Raw genomic sequence first — 24,113 nt, forward strand, 5'->3', positions numbered from 1 at the left:
TTTGGTATATAGCCTTCCAGGTTTTGTTCCAAGGCTGTGCATATCTTTGTATAGTTTTTTCTACTCAAACTATACAGATTATCCTGTAACTCTCCATGCTTTATACAACCTATAATATACGATAAATGCACTATCTCATCTTCACAACAATCCTATAAGATGTATACCATTATTATGTACCAAGCACAGAGATGTTAAATAATTTACAGTAATTCAAGCTCACCTAACTAAAAAGTAGGAAAGCTGGAATTCAGAATCTAGCAGTTTGGATCCAGAGGTCTACTGCTGCTTCTTGTAGATCTCTTTCACTAGATTTTATTTACACACACGTGCATGCACACACACGTAATTTTAAAAAATAGCTACCTAGAATTCCATTGAATAACCCCATGACATCTCCTCCATACATGTTTTTGAGGATATTACTCTAGGAGTGGAATTGCAGGGTCCCAGGGTAGAGAGAAATTTAACAAGATTTTTTGTAATGATACATACTACATGCCAGATTAATTCATCTTTTCTGGAGGGCAGCCAATATCTCTATCAGTTTTGGAACTGTGTGTGCCTGTGCCCATGTCCTTTCCAACACAGAATGTTGACAATTTGAGAGTTGATTTAAAAAAAAAAGCAAAGGCTTTTACTGAAATTAGAGCTTCTAAGGGGGAGCTCTGGTGTGATAGAGGCACCTGTTGGTAAAGGGTAACACTGCAGTCTCACTCCGAAAGGAAGGAAGCATCCCTGAAAATTGAAAGGGGGCTTCCTGGATTGCTTAAAAGCTAAAAGAGTCAGTCTTCAACTTTGCTCTGGTGGACCTGCCAGATTCGCAGTCTGCCTATCTTTTTCCTTCAATATTATAAAAGCCATTAATAGAAAACAGTTTGCCTTACAGAAATTTGCTTCACAGATGTTACCACTTTGACAAACTACGTAATACCTGGGTTTTCTCCACAGAGAAGTCACTCCTCCTGGTTTCCTTACCTATATACAGTATACCATTTAATAGGAGCGCTACATGCAATAAGCACCTGCTGTAATACCTGTGTATAAACCCACTGACACAAAGAAAGTACAAACTGGTTTCCTCCCCTCACCTTGTCTTAGGATGAGGAATGTCTGAATTTTAGGCATTTATTGAAAATTTGTACATGTCATATAAATGGACTAGACTCCTTAAGCTGGTACAATGTTTCCACAAACTGTCTACTATATAGAGGTTTGGCAGCCTCTGGAGTGCCTGCAGCCTGACCAAATTCTCTGCCATTGCCCACAAGGGATTAAGAAATGTGGCACATGGAAAATGGTGGGCAGACTCACAAACACTAGTTTAGGATGTTGCTTTCCTCTTCATCTTTTATTCCCATCAGTCCTAGGCCAGAGAGCGATCCATGAGTGCTGCAACAGATGAGGAATAAAGATAGTTTTTGTCGACAGGGTTGAATGAATGGTTATAGACTTAAGTAGAGGAAAAAGGTGTTTTGTTTTTTTTTTTTGCGGTACACGGGCCTCTCACTGTTGTGGCCTCTCCTGTTGCAGAGCACAGGCTCCGGACGTGTAGGCTCAGCGGCCACAGCTCACGGGCCCAGCCGCTCCGCGGCATGTGGGATCTTCCCGAACCGGGGCACGAACCCGTGTTCCCTGCATTGGCAGGCGGACTCTCAACCACTAAGCCACCAGGGAAGCCCAAAAGGTGTTTTTTTTGATATGTGCATGTGCCATGGGGCAGGGGGCAGGCAGGTAGACAGCTTATGGAAAGCTGCCTGCTGAAAATGGTCCAATGGAAAGAATATTGACTAGTCCCAGATGCCTAGAATCAAATCATAGCTCTGCCACTTAACAGATGTGAGGCACATCTCAACTAAGGGTGAATGATCTCAAACTAAGACTCAGTTTCTTCAACTATAAAGAAGTATTAAAATTACTATCTCACAGGGCTTTTGTGAGGACTACAGACAATAATGGCTAACATGTTAACATATATGGAGCACTTACTGCATGTCAAGCAGTTGGGACTCTGTATGTGTTCTCATTTAATCCTCCAAACAGCTAGTGTACCTTATATAGATACTGATATAGATACAATTGTTATGTCCACTTTTCAAATAAAAAAACAGGCTTATAGGAATGATATAACTTGCTCAAGTCACACAACCATTAAATGACAAAACTAGGTAATAATGGCAGCCTGTCATCAGAATCCTTTTAAGCTGCTATTAGAATTTTGTTTGCTTTATTTAAAACACTTTTGTAGCACCTATCATGTGCCAGGCACTGTTTGAAAAACTTTACAAGATGTTAACTTTTAATAATGTATGTTGTAAAACACCTAGCACAGTGCTTAGAATTTAGGAGTCATCTGGTACATATTAGTTCCCTGCCACCATGTAGTGAATATTCTTGGAATTGGGTTAGAGCGCTGAGGTGCTCTCCAAGGCAAAGGAGGCAGAAATGAGCAAAGACAAACACAGAATCTGTCTCCACCTGATGTCTGAACTTAAGCTAACAAGCCACAGGCCTTTTGGCTATGGAGGACTGGAGCTCTAAGTGCTGGAGAGTGGCTCTGGACCTAGAGGCCATCAGAATTCAAATATTAATTGTGCACTTACTAGCTGGGTGACCGTAGGCAAGTTGCTTAATCTGAGCCTTTTTCTCATCTTGTTAAATGGAGATTCAACAACCTTAACCAAAACTGCATATAAAAGCACTTAGCAGTACTTGACACATTAAGGGTTTGATGAATTATAGCAATTATTAATATTTTCAGTATTAATTTTAGCAGTCACCAGAAGTATAAGGATTAAGAGCTGAGTCAGGCTCCCAGCACGAGGAAGCCTTCTACTCTCCTTGCTACTCCTTCTTCCTGAGCCGCTTTTACCCTTTCCCAAGTGTTATCTGCTGGCGTCGTGGAGACAGCTGCACAGATGAGGCCCAGAGAAGTCAGTCACACAGCAAGCTTACAGTCTGGGGAAATACATGCTTGTGCTGCTGGGTTTGATCATTATGGCTATGGAAATCAGAGTGCAACTTTTAAAACAAAGCAGTAACAGCAGGTTTTGTTACTACAGGATTTGCTATTTCCAGAGTTTTCTCCTGACTTGTCAAACATGCCTTAGGACCTCTGCCTCGGTCAGAACCTAAGCCTTTTTTGCTCCCTGACCCAATGCACCCTCCTCTAAGCCCTCATCCCCTGAGAACACGCCAGCTACTTCTGGGAGAAGAAAGCTTTGGCCCTCTCTTGGCTTAGTCTACCCACACGATGGGGAACTACAAGCTAAGTATTCCACGTGGTACACGGAAACCCCTATTTTACCCCTACCTCCATACACTGGCTCTGAGAAGTTTTATCCAGGCAAGTTTGCCCCTCAGGGTCCAAGCTCTTAAACAAAAGCTTTCTTTTTTCTTTCTTTGGCAATTTTTGGTCGCTTTTAAACCTCTTGCTGTTAAGTCTACCCATAAGCCTGTTTGAAGTATATCAGTCTAAGATTTTTCTTTTGCTGTAAAACCTAGTACTTATTTCTGTTTCTCAGAGACAGTAATTCTCTCGAGCTGCCCAGCAGGTAGCCTGTTTCACTAGTGGCCCTAATACATGTTACAAGAATTTTATGACAGGAAGTTAACTTCTGATCCAGGCTTCAAGGCCTGAGGCATTCATGTTTTGCCACCTGGGACCTTGGGCCTGTGAAAGAATCCTAGAATGTCAGAATTTTAAGGGACTTTAGAAATAATACAATCCAGTGATTTTCAAACTGTGCTTTTTTCAAAAAAAGCCCTCTTTCCCTCTTTCTCTCCTCCCCCAGCATACACATTCATTCATATACCTACTCATCCATTTCAGAATTGCTCATCTTTATGCCTTAGTAAAGATTTAACATCAATTTTTCTTTTAAAGAAAGGGTTTTATAGTTTCAAGCATTTGAAAATGACTGATTTACTCCAAATCCCTCATTTTACCAAAGGGAAATTGAGATCCACAGTGGGAAAGTGGCTTGGCCACTACTTGTCAGCAGAGATAGGTGATACAGCTGGGACTGGACCCAGAGTCCTGCTCCAGTATTCCTCAGTCTTAGAAACAGCAAAACAGGCCCTATCTCTTAAAAGTTAACATAAATGGTAAAGGGGACAAGGGCAGGGAAGGCAGGAACATACTCCTGATATGTGGGAAAGGTAGGTTATAGTCACATCTAAGCCTGGGCCTTGCCCTAGAACTTCTTGACCATTTTTACTCAAGTGCCTCTTGTTCCAGAGAGGCTGCAGAACCTAAGACCTCTGCCTTTAAACTGGGATGAGCTGTCTCCTTGAGGGACCACTAAGTGTAGTTATAAAAGCAAATACGAGTAACATGGGGATACAATACCTCTCTCTTAGAACTGTGAGAGTTAAGAGATGATTCATTTCAGTTTTCGTTTATGTGCCTGGACGTCAACAAAAGGCTTTTCTCCAAGAAAAGCTTAAGTCCAGAGAGTCCAGAGGTCAGAATCATGAAGGGGCAACCCTTCAGTCCTTACCTCTCAGTTCCTGGCAGCAGGATGAGGCAGAGGGTGCCTGAGCACAGGCTGTGGTAGAGCTTTCCTATCTTCCTGCCCCAGCGCCAGGCTGCTATCTTTGGGTGGTCCAAGTTCAGCATCTAGAATCAAAGCCAGGTGTTGACACTCAGTCAGAGTACCCACCGGTGACCTTTGGAGGGACTGCAACATTCCTCCTCAGGCTCCCGGGAAAGGATCTGTACAAATCCTCAGTCTGAAGCCAGAGTCTATACTGCAGGGTTCCTTGTCCACTCCAGCATCCCCAGACCTCCAAGTCAGTTTAGGGTCCTGAGTTAGGGAAACCAAATCACTAAGGAGAGCTCTAGTCTGGCCTCTGACATTAAGTATCTCTGTGACCTGGGCAAAGTCACTCACCAGCTCTGGTGTCTCTTCCTCATCTGCTAAGTGTGGGACATTAGACCACGGCAGGGCTTCCCAAACTTAAACCATTCACCTTCTATCTTCACCCTTCTGTTGCATATTCCCTAATGGTTTTCTTTAAAGTGAGTCAATTTCTTCCTTAGCTTCGTCTAAGTAATACTATCCATGAAATCACACGTTCAATGTGGTGGTTGCATACTTTAATGAATGTTAGAAAAACAAGTTCATTATCAATAAAAGTAAAAAAAAGAGGTCCATCTATGACCACCAAAAATCATATTGTGTATGTATGTACTACACTTCAGGAAATCGTAGATCACTAAAGACTTGTCCAGGTCTCCAACTTCCTGTATTAACCTCTCAAAGTCCCTTGGAGAGACACCTGGAAAACCTGATTTTAGCAAGTTTGGAGGGGGCAAAAGTATGAGAGATCTTGGAGAAAGAAAGGTGTGTCCAGGGCTGGAAGACACTGGAGAGTGAAGTAAGACTAGTGGCAGGGCAGGAAAAAAAAGACTGAAGGCTTAAGTGTCACTTGAGCAGGACTATCCTGTCTAATTTCCATAAACATCAGAAGGCCAACCACCAGAGCCAGCAAACCAAGGTAGCTAGCTACCTCTCCCCCCTAACCCCAGGATACATTTAATCACTCACCTGCACGGCCTCCTGCTCCGAGGGAGGAGGTATGACACGAAGCCCTGGGGGCCTTGATTCAGGAGGTAAGCCCCTGAGCCATGAATGGAGGTGCCTGGGGGTTAGGGCATGCCTGCCTTTCAGCTTCCAGTTCTTGCCTGTGAGAATGCCAAGGGCCCTATGGGCACTGCCAAAAGTTCTGAATCCTGAAAACAAGAATACCCCCTTCTGTTATTAAGGACCAAAACCAAAACCAAAACAAAAACAAAAAAAGCTGATCACCATCCAAGCTGGAGCCCATCCAGAGCCAAGGGAGAAGGACAAAATCAGGAGATGTTGACCTGGTCCAGCCCAGGAGGGATTACTTGTTGAACATTTCCTTTCTCTGACCTCATGTTACCACCATGTCTAATCTCCTTTCCCAAGGCTATATTCAATGGCATAGACTTACTCAAGAAACAGTAGTTTTTCTGCTTTCCATTTTTAAGATCTTTAGGCAAGATCAGAGCTTCCAGGCCCAGGAAGAGGCTGGACTGTTGCAACAGGTGTTCCTTGAAGGTTTCACTCACTCCAGACAGGTATATAGTACCTCGGTTCTCAGAATCTTGTTCCAGCTCATTCACAAGGATGTCACAATCAAGGGTGAGCTCTGTCACAGGCCTCTGCACCTAACCAAGGAAAGATGGCATTAATGGTAGAAAAGTCACCACTTCAAACCCCAGGCCTGTTACATACTAGCAAGTAGCTTAATTCTGCAGCTTCCTTATCGATACAAGGAACCTAATGATAACTGCCCCAAAGGACTATGGTAGAAACTTAATAGATAAATAAATACAAAATGTAAATATTTTTGTGTAAATGATACTCTCTTCCCTTTCCTTCTCTCCCCCACCAACTGCAATCAGTTCTCTGCCTTCTATACCAATGAAATTCTGTTTAATTGCATAAGAAACATCAAAATACCATTTGATTCCCCTGAAAGCTAAAGGGCAACCACAAAAAAACCACCCTGAAAAACCATTTGGGGTCTAAGTAGGGATAAAGAGTACATGGAAGATGTAGCCCAGGCTGATTTTGACAAAAATGAAAAGCTATCATGTTTTAGGTCACCACTATAAGAATGCCGGCCTTGGCTGAAGGCTTTCCATTACAGAAAGTCTTGTGTCTTAAGCCTCTCGAGGGTGCTTGTCTAAGCTGTTATGTCTTAGGGTGCTGTAAATACAGGCTTGAGTAAATACAAGTACTGAAAATACAGGATTGAGTGAAGTGTACTACTTTATGCTTTCTCTGGAAACCCTACCTTGATGCAGGTACCTTCTACCAGGCTGCCATCCAGAGACTCTATGGCCAGCTGGGCACCTTCCAGGACTTCGTATTGTATACAGAGATATGGCTGCAGAAAAATCAAGATTTCCTTACTTTTGCTTTCCAGGCTCAAACTGCCAGAGACGGGGCTAGGAACGGGGCCCACCTAAACTACAGTGGCCAGAGCCACCAGAATGGATGTTCTTGCTGTGCTGGGCTAGACAGTGATCACAGACCATCAATTTTAAGTGGAATCATCATGGTCCAGGGCTTAGTTTTCAGAAAATAATCTTGTCACTTAAAATTGAAGCCTTCTCTCCCTAGGTGGTATGGGGAAAGCACTAACAAATTCCTTACTACCCAACTTGCTGTTCATACCATTTATTATTATTATTTTGCGGTACACGGGCCTCTCACTGTTGTGGCCTCTCCCGTTGCAGAGCACAGGCTCCGGACACGCAGGCTCAGCGGCCATGGCTCACGGGCCCAGCCACTCCACGGCATGTGGGATCTTCCCGGACCAGGGCATAAACCCATGTTCCCTGCATCGGCAGGCAGACTCTCAACCACTGCACCACTAGAGAAGCCCCCATACCATTTATTATAAATCACTAAAGTTACCGCTGCAGGTCACAGGTAGAGATTCCCATTTGCCTTATTAGCTTAATTTTAGACAAGCAGCTTTCCTACAAGCTTGGGGAGGTTAAGTTCTTCCACTGGATTTGCATCTTCAAATTGACTTATTTTGCACTTGATTAACACCAGAGTATCTAAATCTATGTGATGGTCTGAGCCACAGCATCATCATGGAGATTAAAGTGCTCCCATAGAAAAGCTTCATTTTATTGGATTTGGCAATGATTTCCTGAATATGACACCAAAGGCCCAGGCAACAAAAAAAATATGAGAAGTTAAACTTTATCAAAATTAAAAAGTGTATCAAAGAACAACCATCAACAATGTCAAAAGGCAGCAGAACGAATGGGAGAAAATATTTGCAAATCACATATCTACTGAAGGATTCATATCTAAAATATATAGAGAACTCCTAAAACTCAACACAAAAAAATCAACCCAATTAAAAAATAGGCAAAGGACTTGCATAGACATTTCTCCAAAGAAGATATACCAATGGCCAATAAGCATACAAAGAAATGCTCAACATCACTAATCATTAGGGAACTGCAAGTCAAAACCATGAGATACTATTGATACTTCACATCCATTAGGATGGCTACTATCTAAACAACCCTCCCCCCCAAACCAAAAACAAACAAAAAAAAACCAAGTGTCAGGGGAATTCCTGGTGGTCCAGTGGTTAGGACCCCCTAGCTTCCAATGCACGGGGCAGAGGTTCATTCCCTGGTCGGGGAACTAAGATCCCACATGGGGTGCAGCCAAAAACAAACAACAAAAAAGACCAAAAAAAAAAACCCCAAGTGTCAGCTGGAATATGGAGAAGTTGGAACCCTTGGCATTGCGGGTGGGAATGTAAAATCGTGCAGCTGCTATAGAAAACAGTATGGCAGTTCCTCAAAAAATGAAATGAATTATCATTTAACCCAGAAATTCCACATCTGTGTATATCACCCCAAAGAACTGAAAACAGGGACTCAAATACTTGTACATCCATGTTCATTTCATAGTAGCATTATTCAGAATGGCTAAAACGTGGAAACAATCCAAATGTTCATAGATGGACGAATGGATAAACAAAATGTAGTATAATCATACAATGGAATATAATTCAGCCTTGAAAAGAAATGAAATTCTGATACATACTACATCATGGGTGAACCCTGAAGACATTATGCTAAGTGAAATAAGCCAGACACAAAAGGACAAATATTGTAGGATTCCACTTATATGATACACATAGAGTAGTCAAATTTATAAGACAGGAAACACAATAGTAGTTAATAGGCCTGGGAGAAAGGGGACTGGGGAGTTACTGTTTAAAGGGTACAGAGTTTCAGTATGGGATGATGAAAAAGTTCTAGAGAGAATGTACTTAATAACACTGAACTATACATAAAAATGGTTTAAAAGGCAAATTTTATGTACACTTTACAAAAAGAAAGAAAAAAAAAAAGACAAGACGACTTACAGGAAGGAGTGACAGTCCCTTGAATACCCTTTCCCATCCCTCAGTCTATGTTCCCAGGGATGATCTTTTTATTTCTGTTTTTAGGTGTAGGAAAGACAATAAAAGATTTGGGGAAAGCACATTTTAAACATCTAGGATTCTGCAGTTAGATAGCTTTAGAGACTTTAATTTTTGCTTCACTTTAATAGTTACTAAACCTAATAGTTATTAGTTGTATTATTAGCTATTACACATAATAGTTTAATGCACCAGATTAATAGTTGCCTATATCAAAATTCTAAAGGTACAAAAAAATTTACAGTGAAAAGTCTTCCCCTAACCCCTGTTCCCAGTCACCTAGTTCCTCTCTCCCTTCATTGTTACCAGTTATTGTAGATCATTCTACATATATTCTAAGTTTTTGTTTTCAATTCTTTTCATGGCTTCCCATCTCATAGTACTTATAATGTTGTTATTGCTTCATATAGTAACTTTAGTCTTTATCTGACTTCCTGCTATGACCATGAAGAGGCTTACTCTATCTATACAAAAGGATGTATCTATACATCCTTTTAAAAAGTATGAATTTTTTAAACCATATACAAGTATTATTTCTTAAAAAGTAAAAATAATTAAACTCTTTATAGGGTTTTTATGTAAATAACAAACTAATAAACAAAACTTACTCCAAGAGATTGGAGAGCTAACAGCAACAACAAAAAAAAGCCCTACTCCTCTAGTATCTTAACCCAGCTATGAGCCTACTTTGGATTTAAGCCCTACAGACTTCCCAGCACATGGAAGCTACTGCTGTTTTTGAAAGGGCATTTTATCATTTAAAGCTGAAGTCACAAGCATGAAGCCCATAAACTACATTAAACCACTAGACATATTTTTTGTCTGGCTTACATAATATTTAAGAAAATTGGAGACAACAATATGAAAATTGGCAGATTTCTTGATTCTCAAAACAAAAAAATCAGAAGATCTGGCAATATGGGGCACACATTCTTATGGGTCAACACTGTTCCCATGAGACAGAGCATGTCTCACATTCCAGTCAGTGACAATCAAGCTCAAATCACTAATACTTGAAGGACCCTAGAAGGCATCTGAATTTCCCACACTAGATTAGAAGGTCAAAATCTAAGTTTTCTTGTCTCATTACCTGATGGGATTCAAGAGTAAGAGTCATTGACAGGACTGGACCAAAACTCTCAAACAGCCTATTCAGAGCTCTAAGGTTACAATTTTTGCTAAATGGCCCAGCATAGACAGTTGACATCTCCATCCACTTGATCTTCATCTATAAGAAAAACAACAGAATATAGTAAGGAGGTGGATGTGGAAAGAGAATTAAGTCAAATCTAAAGAAATTATGAGTCAAAACATGGGATAATTCCTTTCAAGGAATTTCTTAACACAAACACTTGCCAAATGTACAAGGATTTGTATACAGGGATTTCATTGCATCATTATTTGGAATAGCAAAAATTTATAAAGTGCAAATGCTGAAAATAGGTATATCATACAATGGAAAACTATGCAGCACAAGGGAAATAAGATTATATAGTGTTATGAACAGATGTGTAAGATATACTGTTAAAGGAATAAATAAAGTTGCAAAAGAGTATATATAGTCTGATTCCCATTTTTATAAAAATGAAAATATATTGATACATATAGAAAAAATTTAGAGAAGTATACAGTAAACTTAATGAAGTATGTATTACTTTCCTTAATGGGGGGAGATTATAATAGGTCAAATAAATCATCTAGCAGAACCCATTCACTTACTCTTTTGCTCATCTCCTCACTGAGGTTGGGTGGAAAGGGTTCAAGAGAGAACTGCACGATGCTGAAGGTAAACAGGGGGACTTCCACTCTGGCCTGCTCAAGAACCTGCAGAAAACAGCACAGCCTGGATGAAGCAGGAACCTAATAGTCTACTGTGGCTCATGGAGGTGAGCCACAGTAATATAAACAATGGTTGTCTTTTTACCCATATTAAAAAGCAATATGAGGCTGACTTCAAGGTCCAGAAGAAAATGGTGACACCACACAGCCTTGTAGAAAAACCATATAATCAGGAAAGAGAATAAATACAATCACATATGACCCAGATCTTCAGCATTACTAAGAAGCAGGCTACTACAATCTTCAAATTACCTCTAAGTAAAGAAACAAGTTAAATTCTGCAAGCCTGTGAATAAAGAGAGGGAGAAGAGACACAAGAGACTCTGGGGGGAAAAAAAAAAATCAAGGGGCATGGAAGACTTGGATGAAACAAACAAAATCAGCCCCAGAAAGAAAGTACAACAAAATGCCAAAATAATGAACACAGGTCACAACTTTGATAGTTCAAGCACTTAACTACAAGGAAGAGACTTGACAGCCTCAGAGAAGCAGTGCTTCTGGGGAAGAATCAGATATATAGAGAAGAGGCAATACCCTGCTGGAGACACTGCAGTGAAGGAAAAGAAGGAAATAAAGAAATCAGGAGGGAAATTAAGGATCCTGCGGGGGGGAAAAAAATAAAACAAATACCAGTCCCTCCCAAGAGCATTATAAACTTATTTTTCCCAGCACATCTTTCTCAAAAAAACCCCAACACTTTAAAAAAAGAAAAAGAGAGCATGACATCAGCAAGATAGAGTACAAGGCAGCTTTAAGCCCTCAGTTTTCCATAGACACCGAGTTAACACTATATAGACCAGAATACCTTTGCAACAACTCTAGAGACCAGTTGAGAAGTTACAGCACCCAGAAACAACAACAACCAGAAGAGATTCCAGCAAAAGGGAAAGGAAAATATGTAGTTTTGTGTACTCATCCATCCCTTCCCCTATCTGACCCAGCAGGGCTCAACACAGAGGAAGTTTCCCATACTGGAGATCTTCCCTCTGGACAAACAAGAGTGGACCATGCAGCCAATGTCATGGCTAGGCTGGGCACTGCCTGAGGGACTAGTTTCTGTCTCACCTGACTCAGAGCACTGATAGGACTGGCAGCCTTGTTTGGAAGCCACTGAAAACATATGCAATCACCACAGCACATTAGAGCTGCAGTTACAAAAGCAGATGTCAGGAGGAGCAACAGATTGCAAGCTCAGGAGAAACAGGGACAGGCGCTCAGGGAACACGAGACAACTAAAAGCACCTGCACAAGCTCAGAGAAGACACATCCTCAAAGTATGTTTGAGAGGTCCTGAAACCTCAGGCTGAGCTGATTAGTGAAAGTCTTCCCTTCCACCATGCCAGGCACTAACAATTGGAGAGGTAGTTGACAAAAAAAAAAAAAACTAAAAGAGAACAAAGATAGACAGACAACTAATGAAATCAGGAAAATTATGCATGAACAAAATGAGTATTTCACTAAAGAGACAGCAACTATAAAACAGAACCAGACACACTGCGGTGGCGGAGGCAATGGCGGTGGGGTGGAGCGGCCGGCCGAGCCCGGGCCAGCAGGGCCATGGGCTGCCAGTGTGCGGTGCCACCAATCCGCCTGCCTGCCCCCTCCTCGTGGAGTGGCGGTGGGGAGGCGAGAAACAGCTACTATTATGTGTTGTAAAATGGATGTCTTCTAAAAATTTCCTGAGAAGATGGTGGAGAAGGACATGCGCTTATCCCTCTTGCAAGAGCACTGGAATCACTACTAACTGCTTTACAATCATTGATAGGAAGACACTGGAACTCACCAAAAAAGATAACCCACATCCAAAGACAAAGGAGAAGCCACCATGAGATGGTAGGAGTGGCCCAATCACAATAAAATCAAATCCGATAACCGCTGGGTGGGTGACTCACAAAATGGGGAACAATTATACCACAGAAGCCCACCCATGGGAGTGAAGGTTCTGAGCCCCATGTCATGCTTCCTAACCGGGGGTCTGGAAACAGGAGAAGGAATTCCCACAGAATTAGACTTTGAAGGCTGGTGGGATTTGACTGCAGGATTTCGACAGGACTGGGGGAAACAAGAGACTCCCCTCTTGGAGGGCACACACAAAGTAGTATGTGCATCAAGACCCGGGGAAAGGAGCAGTGATCCCATAGGAGACTGAAACAGACCTACATGCTAGTGTTCAAGGGTCTCCTGCAGAGGCGGGGGGTGGCTGTGGCTCACCCCAGGGACAAGGACACTGGCAGCAGAAGTTCAGGGAAGTACTCATTGGCATTAGCCCTCCCAAGAGTCAGTCATGAGCCCCACCAAAGAGTCTGTAGGTTCCAGTGCTAGGTTGCCTCAGGCCAAACAACCAACAGGGAGGGAACTCAGCCCCACCCATCAGCAGACAAGAGGATTAAAGTTTTACTGAGCTCTGCCCACCAGAGCAACAGCCAGCTCTACCCACCACCAGTTCCTCCTGTCAGGAAGCTTGCACAAGCCTCTTAGATAGCCTCATCTACCAGGGGGCAGACAGCAGAAGCAAGAAGAAGTACAATCCTGCAGCCTGTGGAATGTAAACTATACTCACAGAAAGATAGACAAAATGAAAAGGCAGAGGACTTTTTACCAGATGAAGGAACAAGATAAAACCCCAGAAAAACAACTAAATGAAGTAGAGATAGGCAACCTTCCAAAAAAAGAATTCAGAATAATGATAGTGAAGATGATTCAGAACCTTGGAAAAAGAATGGAGGCGAAGATCGAGTAGATGCAAGAAATGTTTAACAAAAAACTAGAAGAATTAAAGGACAAACACCTAGAAGAATTAAAGAACAAACAAACAGAGATGAACAATACAATAATTGAAATGAAAAATACACTAGAAGGAATCAATAGCAGAACAACTGAGGCAGAAGAACGGATAAGTGACCTGGAAGACAGAAAGGTGGAATTCACTGCCGCAGAACAGAATAAAGGAAAAAAGAATGAAAAGAAATGAAGGCAGCCTAAGAGACCTCTGGGACAACATTGAACACATCAACATTAGCATTCTAGGGGACCCAGAAGGAAAAGAGAGAGGGAAAGGACCCAAGAAAATATTTGGAGAGATTATAGTTGAAAACTTGCCAAACATGGGAAATGAAATAGCCAGCCAAGTCCAGGAAGTGCAGAGAGTCCCAGGCAGGAGAAACCCGAGGAGAAAACATGCCAAGACACATAGTAATCAAATTGACAAAAATTAAAGACAAAGAAAAATTATCAAGGGAAAACCAACAAATAACATACAAAGGAATCCCCATAAGGTTAACAGCAGATTTCTTAGCAGAAACTCTACAAGCCAGAAGGGAATGGCATAATATATTTAAAGTGATGAAAGGGAAGAACCTACAACCAAGATTGCTCTACTCAGCAAGGATCTCATTCAGATTGACGGAGAAATCAAAAGCTTTACAGACAAGCAAAAGCTAAAAGAATTCAGCACCACCAAACGAGCGCTACAACAAATGCTAAAGGAACTTCTCTAAGTGGGAAACACAGAAGAAAAGGACATACAAAAACAAACCCAAAATAATTCAGAAAATGGTAACAAGAACATATCGATAATTACCTTACATGTGAATGGATTAAATGCTCCAACCAAAAGACACAGGCTCACTGAATGGATACAAAAACAAGACCCATGTATATGCTGTCTAAAGAGACCCACTTCAGACCTAGGGACACATACAGACTGAAAGTGAAGGGATGGAAAAAGATATTCCATGCTAATGGAAATCAAAAGAAAGCTGGAGTAGCAATATTCATATCAGACAAAATAGACTTTAAAATAAAGAATGTTATAAGAGACAAGAAAAGACACTACATAATAATCAAGGGATCAATCCAAGAAGAAGATATAACAGTTATAAACATATATGCACCCAACATAGGAGCAACTCAATACATAAGGCAAATGCTAACAGCTATAAAAGAGGAAATGAACAGTAACACAATAACAGTGGGGGACTTTAACACCTCACTTACACCAATGGACAGATCATCCAGACAAAAGATTAATATGGAAACACAATCTTTAAATGACACAACAGACCAGATAGATTTAATTGATATTTATGGGACATTCCATCCGAAAACAGGAGATTACACTTTATTCTCAAGTGCACACGGAACATTCTCCAGGATAGATCACATTTTGGGTCACAAATCAAGCCTTGGTAAATTTAAGAAAATTGAAATCACATCAAGCATCTTTTCCGACCACAACGCTATGAGATTAAGAAATAAATTACAGGGAAAAAACGCAAACATGTGGAGGCTAAACAATGCCTTACTAAATAACCAAGAGATCACTGAAGAAATCAGAGGAAATCAAAAAAATACCTAGAAACAAACGATAATGAAAACACGACGATCCAAAACCTATGGAATGCAGCAAAAGCAGTTCTAAGAGGTAAGTTTATAGCAATACAAGCCTACCTCAAGAAACAAGAAAAATCTCAAATAAACAATCTAAGCTTACACCTAAATGAACTAGAGAAAGAAGAACAAACAAAACCTAAAGGTAGTAGAGGGAAAGAAATTGTAAAGATCAGAGCAGAAATAAATGAAATAGAAACAAAGAAAACAATAGCAACGATCAATAAAACTAAAAGCTGGTTCTTTGAGAAGATAAACAAAATTGATAAACCTTTAGCCAGACTCATCAAGAAAAAGAGGGAGAGGACTCAAATCAATAACATTAGTAAGGAAAAAAGAGAAGTTACAACGGACACCCCAGACATACAAAGCATCGTAAGAGACAACTACAAGCAACTCTATGCCAATAAAATGGACAACCCGGAAGAAATGGACAAATTCTTAGAAATGTGTAACCTTCCAAGACTGAACCAGGAAGAAATAGAAAAAATGAACAGACCAATCACAAGTAATGAAACTGAAACTGTGATTAAAAATCTTCCAACAAACAAAAGTCCAGGACCAGATGGCTTCACAGGTGAATTCTATCAAATATTTAGAGAAGACCTATCCTTCTCAAACTCTTCCAAAGAATTGCAGAGGAAGGAACACTCCCAAACTCATTATACAAGGCCAACCATCACCCTGATACCAAAACCAGACAAAGATACTACAAAAAAAGAAAATTACAGACCAATATCACTGATGAATATAGATGCAAAAATCCTTAACAAAATACTAAAAAACTGAATGCAACAACACATTAAAAGGATCATACACCATGATCAAGTGGGATTTATCCCAGGGATGCAAGGATTCTTCAATATATGCAACTCAATCAATGTGATACAACATATTAACATATTGAAGAATGAAAACCATATGATCATCTCAATAGATGCAGAAAAGGCTTTTGACAAAATTCAACACCATTTATGATAAAAACTCTTCAGAAAGTGGGCACAGAGGGAACCTGCCTCAACATAATAAAGGTCACATACAACAAACCCACAGCAAACATCTTTCTCAATGGTGAAAAACTGAAAGCATTTCCTCTAAGATCAGAAACAAGATAAGGATGTGCACTCTCGCCACTATTATTCAACATAGTTTTGGAAGTCCTAGCCACGGCAATCAGAGGAGAAAAAGAAATAAAAGGAATACAAATTGGAAAAGAAGAAGTAAAACTGTCACTGTTTCCAGATGACATGACACTCTACATAGATAATCCTAAAGATGCCACCAGAAAACTTCTAGAGCTAATCAATGAATTTAGTAAAGTTGCAGGATACAAAATTAATGCACAGAAATCTCTTGCGTTCCTATACACTAACAACGAAAAATCAGAAAGAGAAATTAAGGAAACAATCCCATTCACCACTGCAACAAAAAGAATAAAATATCTTGGAATAAACCTACCTAGGGAGACAAAAGATCTGTATGCAGAAAACTATAAGACACTGATGAAAGAAATTAAGGATAATACCAACAGATGGAGAGATATACCATGTTCTTGCACTGGAAGAATCAATATTGTGAAAATGACTATACTACCCAAAGCAATCTACAGATTCAATGCAATCCCTATCAAATTACCAATGGCATTTTTTAAGGAACTAGAGCAAAAAATCTTAAAATTTGTACAGAGACACAAAAGATCCCAAATAGCCAAAGTAGTCTTGAGGGAAAAAAACCGAGCTGGAGGAATCAAACTCTGTGACTTCAGACTATACTACAAAGCTACAGTCATCAAGACAATATGGTAGTGGCACAAAAACAGACATACAGGTCAATGGAACAGGATAGAAAGCCCAGAGATAAACCCATGCACCTATGGTGAACTAACCTATGGCAAAGGAGGCAAGGATATACAATGGCGAAAAGACAGTCTCTTCAATAAGTGGTGCTGGGAAATCTGGACAGCTACATGTAAAAGAATAAATTAGAAAACTCCCTAACACCATACACAAAAATAAACTCAAAATGAATTAGAGACCTAAATGTAAGACCAGACACTATAAAACTCTTAGAGGAAAACATAGGTAGAACACTCTTTGACATAAATCACAGCAAGATCTTTTTTGATCCACCTCCTAGAGTAATGGAAATACAAATAAACAAATGGGACCTAATGAGACTTAAAAGCTTTTGCACAGCAAAGGAAACTACAAACAGGATGAAAAAACAGCCCTCAGAACGGGAGAAAATATTTGCAAATGAATCAATGGACAAAGGACTAATCTCCAAAATATATAAATAGCTCATGCAGCTCAATACTAAAAAAACAAATAATTCAATCAAAAAATGGGCAGAAGAACTAAATAGACACTTCTCCAAAGAAGATATACAGATGGCCAAGAGGCACATGAAAAGATGTTCAACATCACTAATTATTAGAGAAATGTAAATCAAAACTACAATGAGGTTATCACCTCACACTGGTTAAAATGGGCATCATCAGAAAATCTACAAACAACAAATGCTGGAGAGGGTGTGGAGAAAAGGGAATCCTCTTGCACTGTTGGTGAGAATGTAAATTGATACAGCCACTATAGAGAACAGTATGGAGGTTCCTTAAATAACTATGAATAGAATTGCCATATGACCCAGCAATCCCACTACTGGGCATATACCCAGAGAAAACTGTAGTTCAAAAAGACACATGCAACCCAGTGTTCATTGCAGCACTCTTTACAATAGCCAGGTCATGGAAACAACCTAAATGCCCATCGACAGACGAATGGATAAAGAAGATGTGGTACATATATACAATGGAATGTTACTCAGCCATAAAAAGGAACGAAATTGGGTCATTTGTAGAGACGCAGATGGACCTAGAGACTGTCATACAGAGTGAAGTAAGTCTGAAAGAGAAAAACAAGTATCATATATTAACGCATGTATGTGGAATCTAGAAAAATGGTACAGATGAAGCAGTTTGCAAGGCAGAAATAGAGGCACAGGTGTAGAGAACAAACGTATGGACACCAAGGGGGAAAAGCAGGTGGTGGGGATGTGGTGGTGGGATGAATTGGGGGAGCTGGGGATTGACATATATACAGTAATATGTATAAAATAGGTAACTTATATAAGAACCTGCTGTATAAAAAAATAAAATAAAATTCAAAAAAAGGAGAAAAAAGAACCAAACAAATTCTGCAGCTGAAAAATACATTAAGTGAGTTGGAAAATTCACTAAAGGGGTTCAACATCAGACTTGATCAGGCAAACTTGAAAACAGATCTTTGAAGTCATTAAGTTAAAGCACAAAAAAAAAAAAAAAAAGAAGAAAAGGAAACAGAGTCTAAGAGCCTTTGGGACACCATCATTAGGACCAATTTACAAATTATAGGAGTCCCAGAAGAAAAGAGAAAGGAGCAGAGAGCTTATTTGAAGAAATAATGGCTGAAAACCCTCCATATCTGAGGAAAGAAATGAGCATACAAATTCAATAAGCTGAAAGAATTCCAAGAAAGATAAATCCAAAGACACCCACACAAAGACACATTACAATCAAATTGTTAAAAGTCAAAATTAGAGAATCTTGGAAGCAGCAAGAGAAAAGCAAATCATCACATACAAGGAAGCTTTCATAAGATTATCAGTGAAAAAAAAAAAAAAGATTATCAGTGGATTTCTTAACAGAAAACTTGCAGGCCAGAAGAGAATGGCATGAGATATTCAAAGTGATAAAATAAGAAACCATCAACCGGGCTTCCCTGGTGGTGCAGTGGTTGAGAGTCCGCCTGCCGATGCAGGGGACACGGGTTTGTTCCCCGGTCCGGGAAGATCCCACATGCCACGGAGCGGCTGGGCCCGTGAGCCATGGTCCCTGAGCCTGCGTGTCCGTAGCCTGTGCTCTGCAACGGGAGAGGCCAGAACAGTGAGAGGCCTGCGTACCGCAGAAAACAAAAAACAAATAAAACCCTACAAAACAATGCTGAAAGAAATTTTAAAAGACACAAATAAAAGGAAACATTCCATGTTCAGGGACTGGAACACACTATTGTTGTCAACAGTATACAAAGCAACCTATGGATTCAATTCAATCCCTATTAAAATTCTTATGTCATTTTTTGCAGAAATAGAAGAAAATCATCTTAAAATTCATAAGGAATCTCAAATGATTCTGAATAGCCAAAATAATCCTGAAAAAGAATGAAGTCAGATGACACAAACTTCTTGATTTCAAAACATATTAAAAACTACAGTAATCAAAACAGTGTGGTACTGGCATAAAGACAGACAAATAGACTAATGGAACAAAAGAGAGTTCAGAAATAAAGCTCTGTATATATGGTCAAGTGATCTTTGACAAGGGTGCCAAGAACATTCAATGTGAAATGGATAGTTTCTTCAAAAAAATGAGACTGGGAAGACTGGATATCCATATGCAAAAACGGGAAGTTGGAACCTTATGTCCTGGTGTGATTTCCAGGACATCTTGTTAAGGGAAAAAAGCCAACTGCAAAGGAGTTTATTTATGTAGTATGTTATCTTCTGTGTAAGAAAGAAAACGAAATAAAAAAGCATATATATATCTACTTTTCTTTACAAAAAATGGAACAAAGGAAGGATAAATCAGAAAACAACAATGTTATTTACTTACATGAGATAGGTGGAGGGTGGACTGGGTGAAATAGATATGAGAAGGAATGACACTTCTTTTAGTATACTTGTTTGTGTAGTTTTGCCTTTGGAAGCATGTTAATGTTCTATAGATCCAAAAAATAAATCAACAAGGATGGAAGAGAGAAAAAAACCCTAAAACTAAAAGCAAATTGAAACAAATGAACCCAACTGTATTCTAAATGCATAAGAGCTAATCTGAAGGGGAGGAAAAAAGGAATCCAAGTAACTTATAAAGGGAGATACAAAGATGAAATGAGGAAAAGCAACGAAGAATCCTGTGCAAGGGCTGAAATTAGAGGTACTGGTATAGACACTTGATTTCTTAAATATTTATTTGTGTGTACATACAAATTTGTGTGTGTGTGTGCGCATATCCTACCTACATGCATATATTTCCTAACTGTCTGCTTTGAGGGTCTAGAAGCAAAGACATCCCAGTAAAAATATGCACACCCAGCATCCAGATCTTGGTTTCTAATACCAAGATGAACCTGACTTTCTTATTGTGCCAGTAGGAAGAAAATGCTCAAAAAAAATTATGGGTGCATGTCACAAGAACAGAGGGGCCAGCTTGAAGGGGCTACTGCTTACCAAATCTGAGAAATGTGTAAAGCAAAACAATTTAGTACAATTATAAATTATAAACCACTGAAATAAACAGGAATCCGTGAGTCCACATGGAATGAATGAATGAATGAACAAATAAGGTAAAGGGAGGACTCTTGCTCATAGAATACTGAGTAACAACTAGTTAATATGGAGGAAATATATAGAGTTGGAAAACCATCATTGTACAATAAAAAGTGGCTCACAGTAAAAACTGGTTCAGATAAGAATCATCAGTTTTTGCTAAATATAAGAGGAGGTGGGGATTTTGATGAAAAGCAGGATATTTGCTGTTCTTAAAGTGTATCCTCACATATTATTCAAAGCAAGGGGAAAAAACAGTAACTCTACAGTGGAGAAACTAGACAACACCTTGTTAAGGTCATCAAAATAAACAGAAGAGAGGGACAGACGGACAACATATGCCTCTTGTTGTGGCATAACCTGAATCTAATCATGAGGAAACCCAAAATGAAATACCAATGTCATGAGACAAAGTAAGATTGAGGAATGGTTCAGGACTAAAGGAAACTAAAAATTGAAATGTCATATAGACATAGGAAGAGCGAGCAAGAAAGTGTAAAAAGTGCAGGAGCAACCCAGCACACACACAAATAATAAAGCAAATGAGGCAGAGTATTAACAGAGATGAATCTAGATAGAAGGTATATACAGATATTCCACCATTCATGCAAGTTTCCTGTAAGTTTGAAATTATTTCCAAATAAAATGCTTAAAAAAAATTACAGAGCCTCTGAACAAGATGACATAAGTCCATGCTTTGATGCATCCCTTCTGCTATACACATATAGCAATGATAGGTAAAATATATATAAAAAAAAGATAGGTAAAATATAAAATATATATATATATAGAGAGAGAAGAAAACCAAAAAGATATAGTCAGGCTAAAAACCAAGATAAACATCTCCATGAACCAGAAAAAAGAATAGAAATTCAAAGTGGTGTGCAAGGCCAAAGCCACAGGCCTGCTGGAATCTGGAAACAGACACTGGCAGCTGACAGTTCTGCTCCTATGGGGTAATTGAGACTAAAAGTGCTCCACACAAAATTTGAGATAGAAGCCAGACTGGCTAATGGTAGCTAAAGTTGCTGATGAAAAAAAGCTTGATACTTGCATGGGTTGCAAAGGGTTACATTACCCTCTACTCTGAATGCAACCTTCAAAGAGATACTGGGTCACTCACCTCTTTATTTGAAAAGCACTTAATAGTTTGACAGTTTTTGGAAGAAGAAAGTTCGGTAGCATCTGCCTCCCGAGTCAAGAAAAGCAGCTTCTGGCCCACTGAGTCCAAGCATTCTAAAACACTGTACAGAAGGAGAAGAGATCAAGGTAGGAACAACAGTTTTCCCTAACCCAAGAATTACTTCTCTATACTTGCACTGTCTAACCTGGTAGCCATTAGCAACGTGTGGTTATTTAAATTAAAATAAAGTAAAATAAAAATTCAGTTCCTTAATTGCACTAGTCACATTACTATAAGGTCCACATGTATGGACCTTTTTGGACAGCACAGATATAGAACATTTCCACCATTACAGAAATCATATTGAACATTGTTGTTCTACATTTAGGGAGAGGAAGGATAAACAAAAAATATACTCAAAACTCTTTACCAAAATTTAGGCTAGATTCTAAGGATCTGAAACATTTACTATGGTATAGAGACAAACCTCTTCTGAGTCTGTTTTTTGTTTGTCTTTTTCCCAGTCTGGGCAATACATCAAGGCTATAGCCGACTCTTCTAATCAAAATACTCACTAGTCTATCATCTCCCCTAATGCCACTTAGTTCAATGTATTTCAACGTCTTACTTTTTTTGTAAAGTGAGTTATTTTAAGACCAATCAATAGATTCAGAAAATTAGAAAAACAGATGCTATTTAGGGCAGTACGTGGTATTTTTCCATCCATGGTTTTTCTAATGGAAGAATGTTACTCATATTATTGGTAAATATTTCTCAATAGACTCAAAAGAGGAAAAAAATATTCCAGGTTTTGTTGTTAAATAAGAAACCAGATACTCCATTTGTCTTTGCGACTATTTAGAACTGAAAAATATTACCTTGTGTTTAGCTGCTGAACTACTTCTGCTGTATTCCTCGGCTCTAGGCCTGCTGCTTCTAGTTCTTGGTGACTAGCTAGTGCCTCCAGATTTAGTTCTGCAATCTGAAGGAAAATAAAGTGGTAAAATCATTTAATATCTTGCAAAGTATTTGAGGCTAAAAAAAAAAAGAAACCAAACAAACAAAAAAACACCCAAACCCCCCAAAAATCCAAGAAAAACCCACTCAAGTGGTGTGCTCTGTTTCTGTAGACAGTGACTTTGCTGTTGCCACAGTCCCAGGCTGGGTTCAATAGTTACCAGATGGTTTCTGGCTGCTTAGCCAAGAATGGCAATCTGTTACCAGCTGATGATGTTGTGACATGAATATGGGAAAGGGCCAAGTAGGGCTAAGTGAAAAGCAATGGCAATTTTGGCTCATGATTCATTCCAAAGTCACTTAAAACTTACTTCTCTGCAAACATGCAACTTTTGGAAATTATAAAAGAATGGCTTTCATGGCAATATGAAAAAAAGACTTTATTGGACTAACACAAAATCATGAAAAGTATTCTAGTTTATTCTCTTTCCATAAAGTGGGAGCCCATTTGGGAGTTCTGATGTGTAGAGATACAGATATTTTTTTTACTTAGAATCATTTTAGATTTGCAGAAAAACTACAAAGACAGTACAGAGTTCCCACATATATCCAACTGCCATTTTCAACTATTATTACTTATCTTAATTATATGGTGTATTTGACACAATTAATGAACCACTATTGATATGTTATTTTTTTTCTTTTTAAAATTTTTTATTGGAGTATAGTTGATTTACAATGTTGTGTTAGTTTCTGCTGTACAGCAAAGCGAATCAGTTATACATATATCCACTCTTCTTTAGATTCTTTTCTGGAATCTTATTATTAACTAAAGTCCATCCTTAATTCAGATTTCCTGAGATTTTACTCAAGTGAGATGCAATTTTTCCTGGAAATCAAGTGGCAGCATAACAAAATGCAACTGTTCTCAAAGTGTGGCTTGAGAACTCCTAGGGGTTCCAGAGACCCTTTCAGGGGGAAGTTTACAAGGTCCTGTCTTCTCCAACTATATAACACAACAGATTGGACGTAAAAGCAGATATGAGAGAGTCACTAGTCTCCTTAATAGGAGCTTAGTAGCTAGACATTAAAGAGATTTGCAAAATATGTAAAACAATGACACTCTTCCCATTAATTTTTTTGAAAATGCTTTTTTCCATAAAAATACATTTTTTATGTTAACATGTAATGATTTTTAAAAATATTTTCAACAAATTAGTAAATATAATTTTTCTCATATGTAATTTCTAATATGGTAAATGTTGATAGATATGACCCACAAAAACAAAAGCTCTTTGAGGATAAATGGGTCCTGAGACCAAGTTTTTAGAACCTCAGTGTAGTGGTTTAGAGCAGGGGTTGGCATATTACAGTCATTGGATGAAGTCCAGCCCAATGTCAGCTTTTTGTAAATAAAGCTTTACTGGCACACAGCTGTGTCCTT

General features: G+C 39.2%; 1 protein-coding gene across 1 annotated transcript in view; it reads right to left on the bottom strand.

The window, feature by feature from the left end:
- Positions 1-1,111: 1,111 nt before the first annotated feature.
- The window catches only part of REXO5 (RNA exonuclease 5), a 41,910-nt gene continuing 18,908 nt past the window's right edge, over positions 1,112-24,113 (bottom strand). The window contains exons 12-20 of the mRNA XM_065892715.1: positions 22,591-22,694; positions 21,713-21,833; positions 10,720-10,824; positions 10,091-10,228; positions 6,832-6,924; positions 5,983-6,199; positions 5,553-5,737; positions 4,503-4,621; positions 1,112-1,392 (exon numbers count right to left, since the gene is read on the bottom strand). Coding sequence (XP_065748787.1) covers positions 1,320-1,392; positions 4,503-4,621; positions 5,553-5,737; positions 5,983-6,199; positions 6,832-6,924; positions 10,091-10,228; positions 10,720-10,824; positions 21,713-21,833; positions 22,591-22,694 — 1,155 coding nt within the window. The 3' untranslated portion in view covers positions 1,112-1,319. The remainder of the gene's footprint in view (positions 1,393-4,502; positions 4,622-5,552; positions 5,738-5,982; positions 6,200-6,831; positions 6,925-10,090; positions 10,229-10,719; positions 10,825-21,712; positions 21,834-22,590; positions 22,695-24,113) is intronic.

This window comes from Phocoena phocoena, chromosome 15 (genome assembly GCF_963924675.1).
Source record: "Phocoena phocoena chromosome 15, mPhoPho1.1, whole genome shotgun sequence".
Lineage (NCBI taxonomy): Eukaryota > Metazoa > Chordata > Mammalia > Artiodactyla > Phocoenidae > Phocoena > Phocoena phocoena.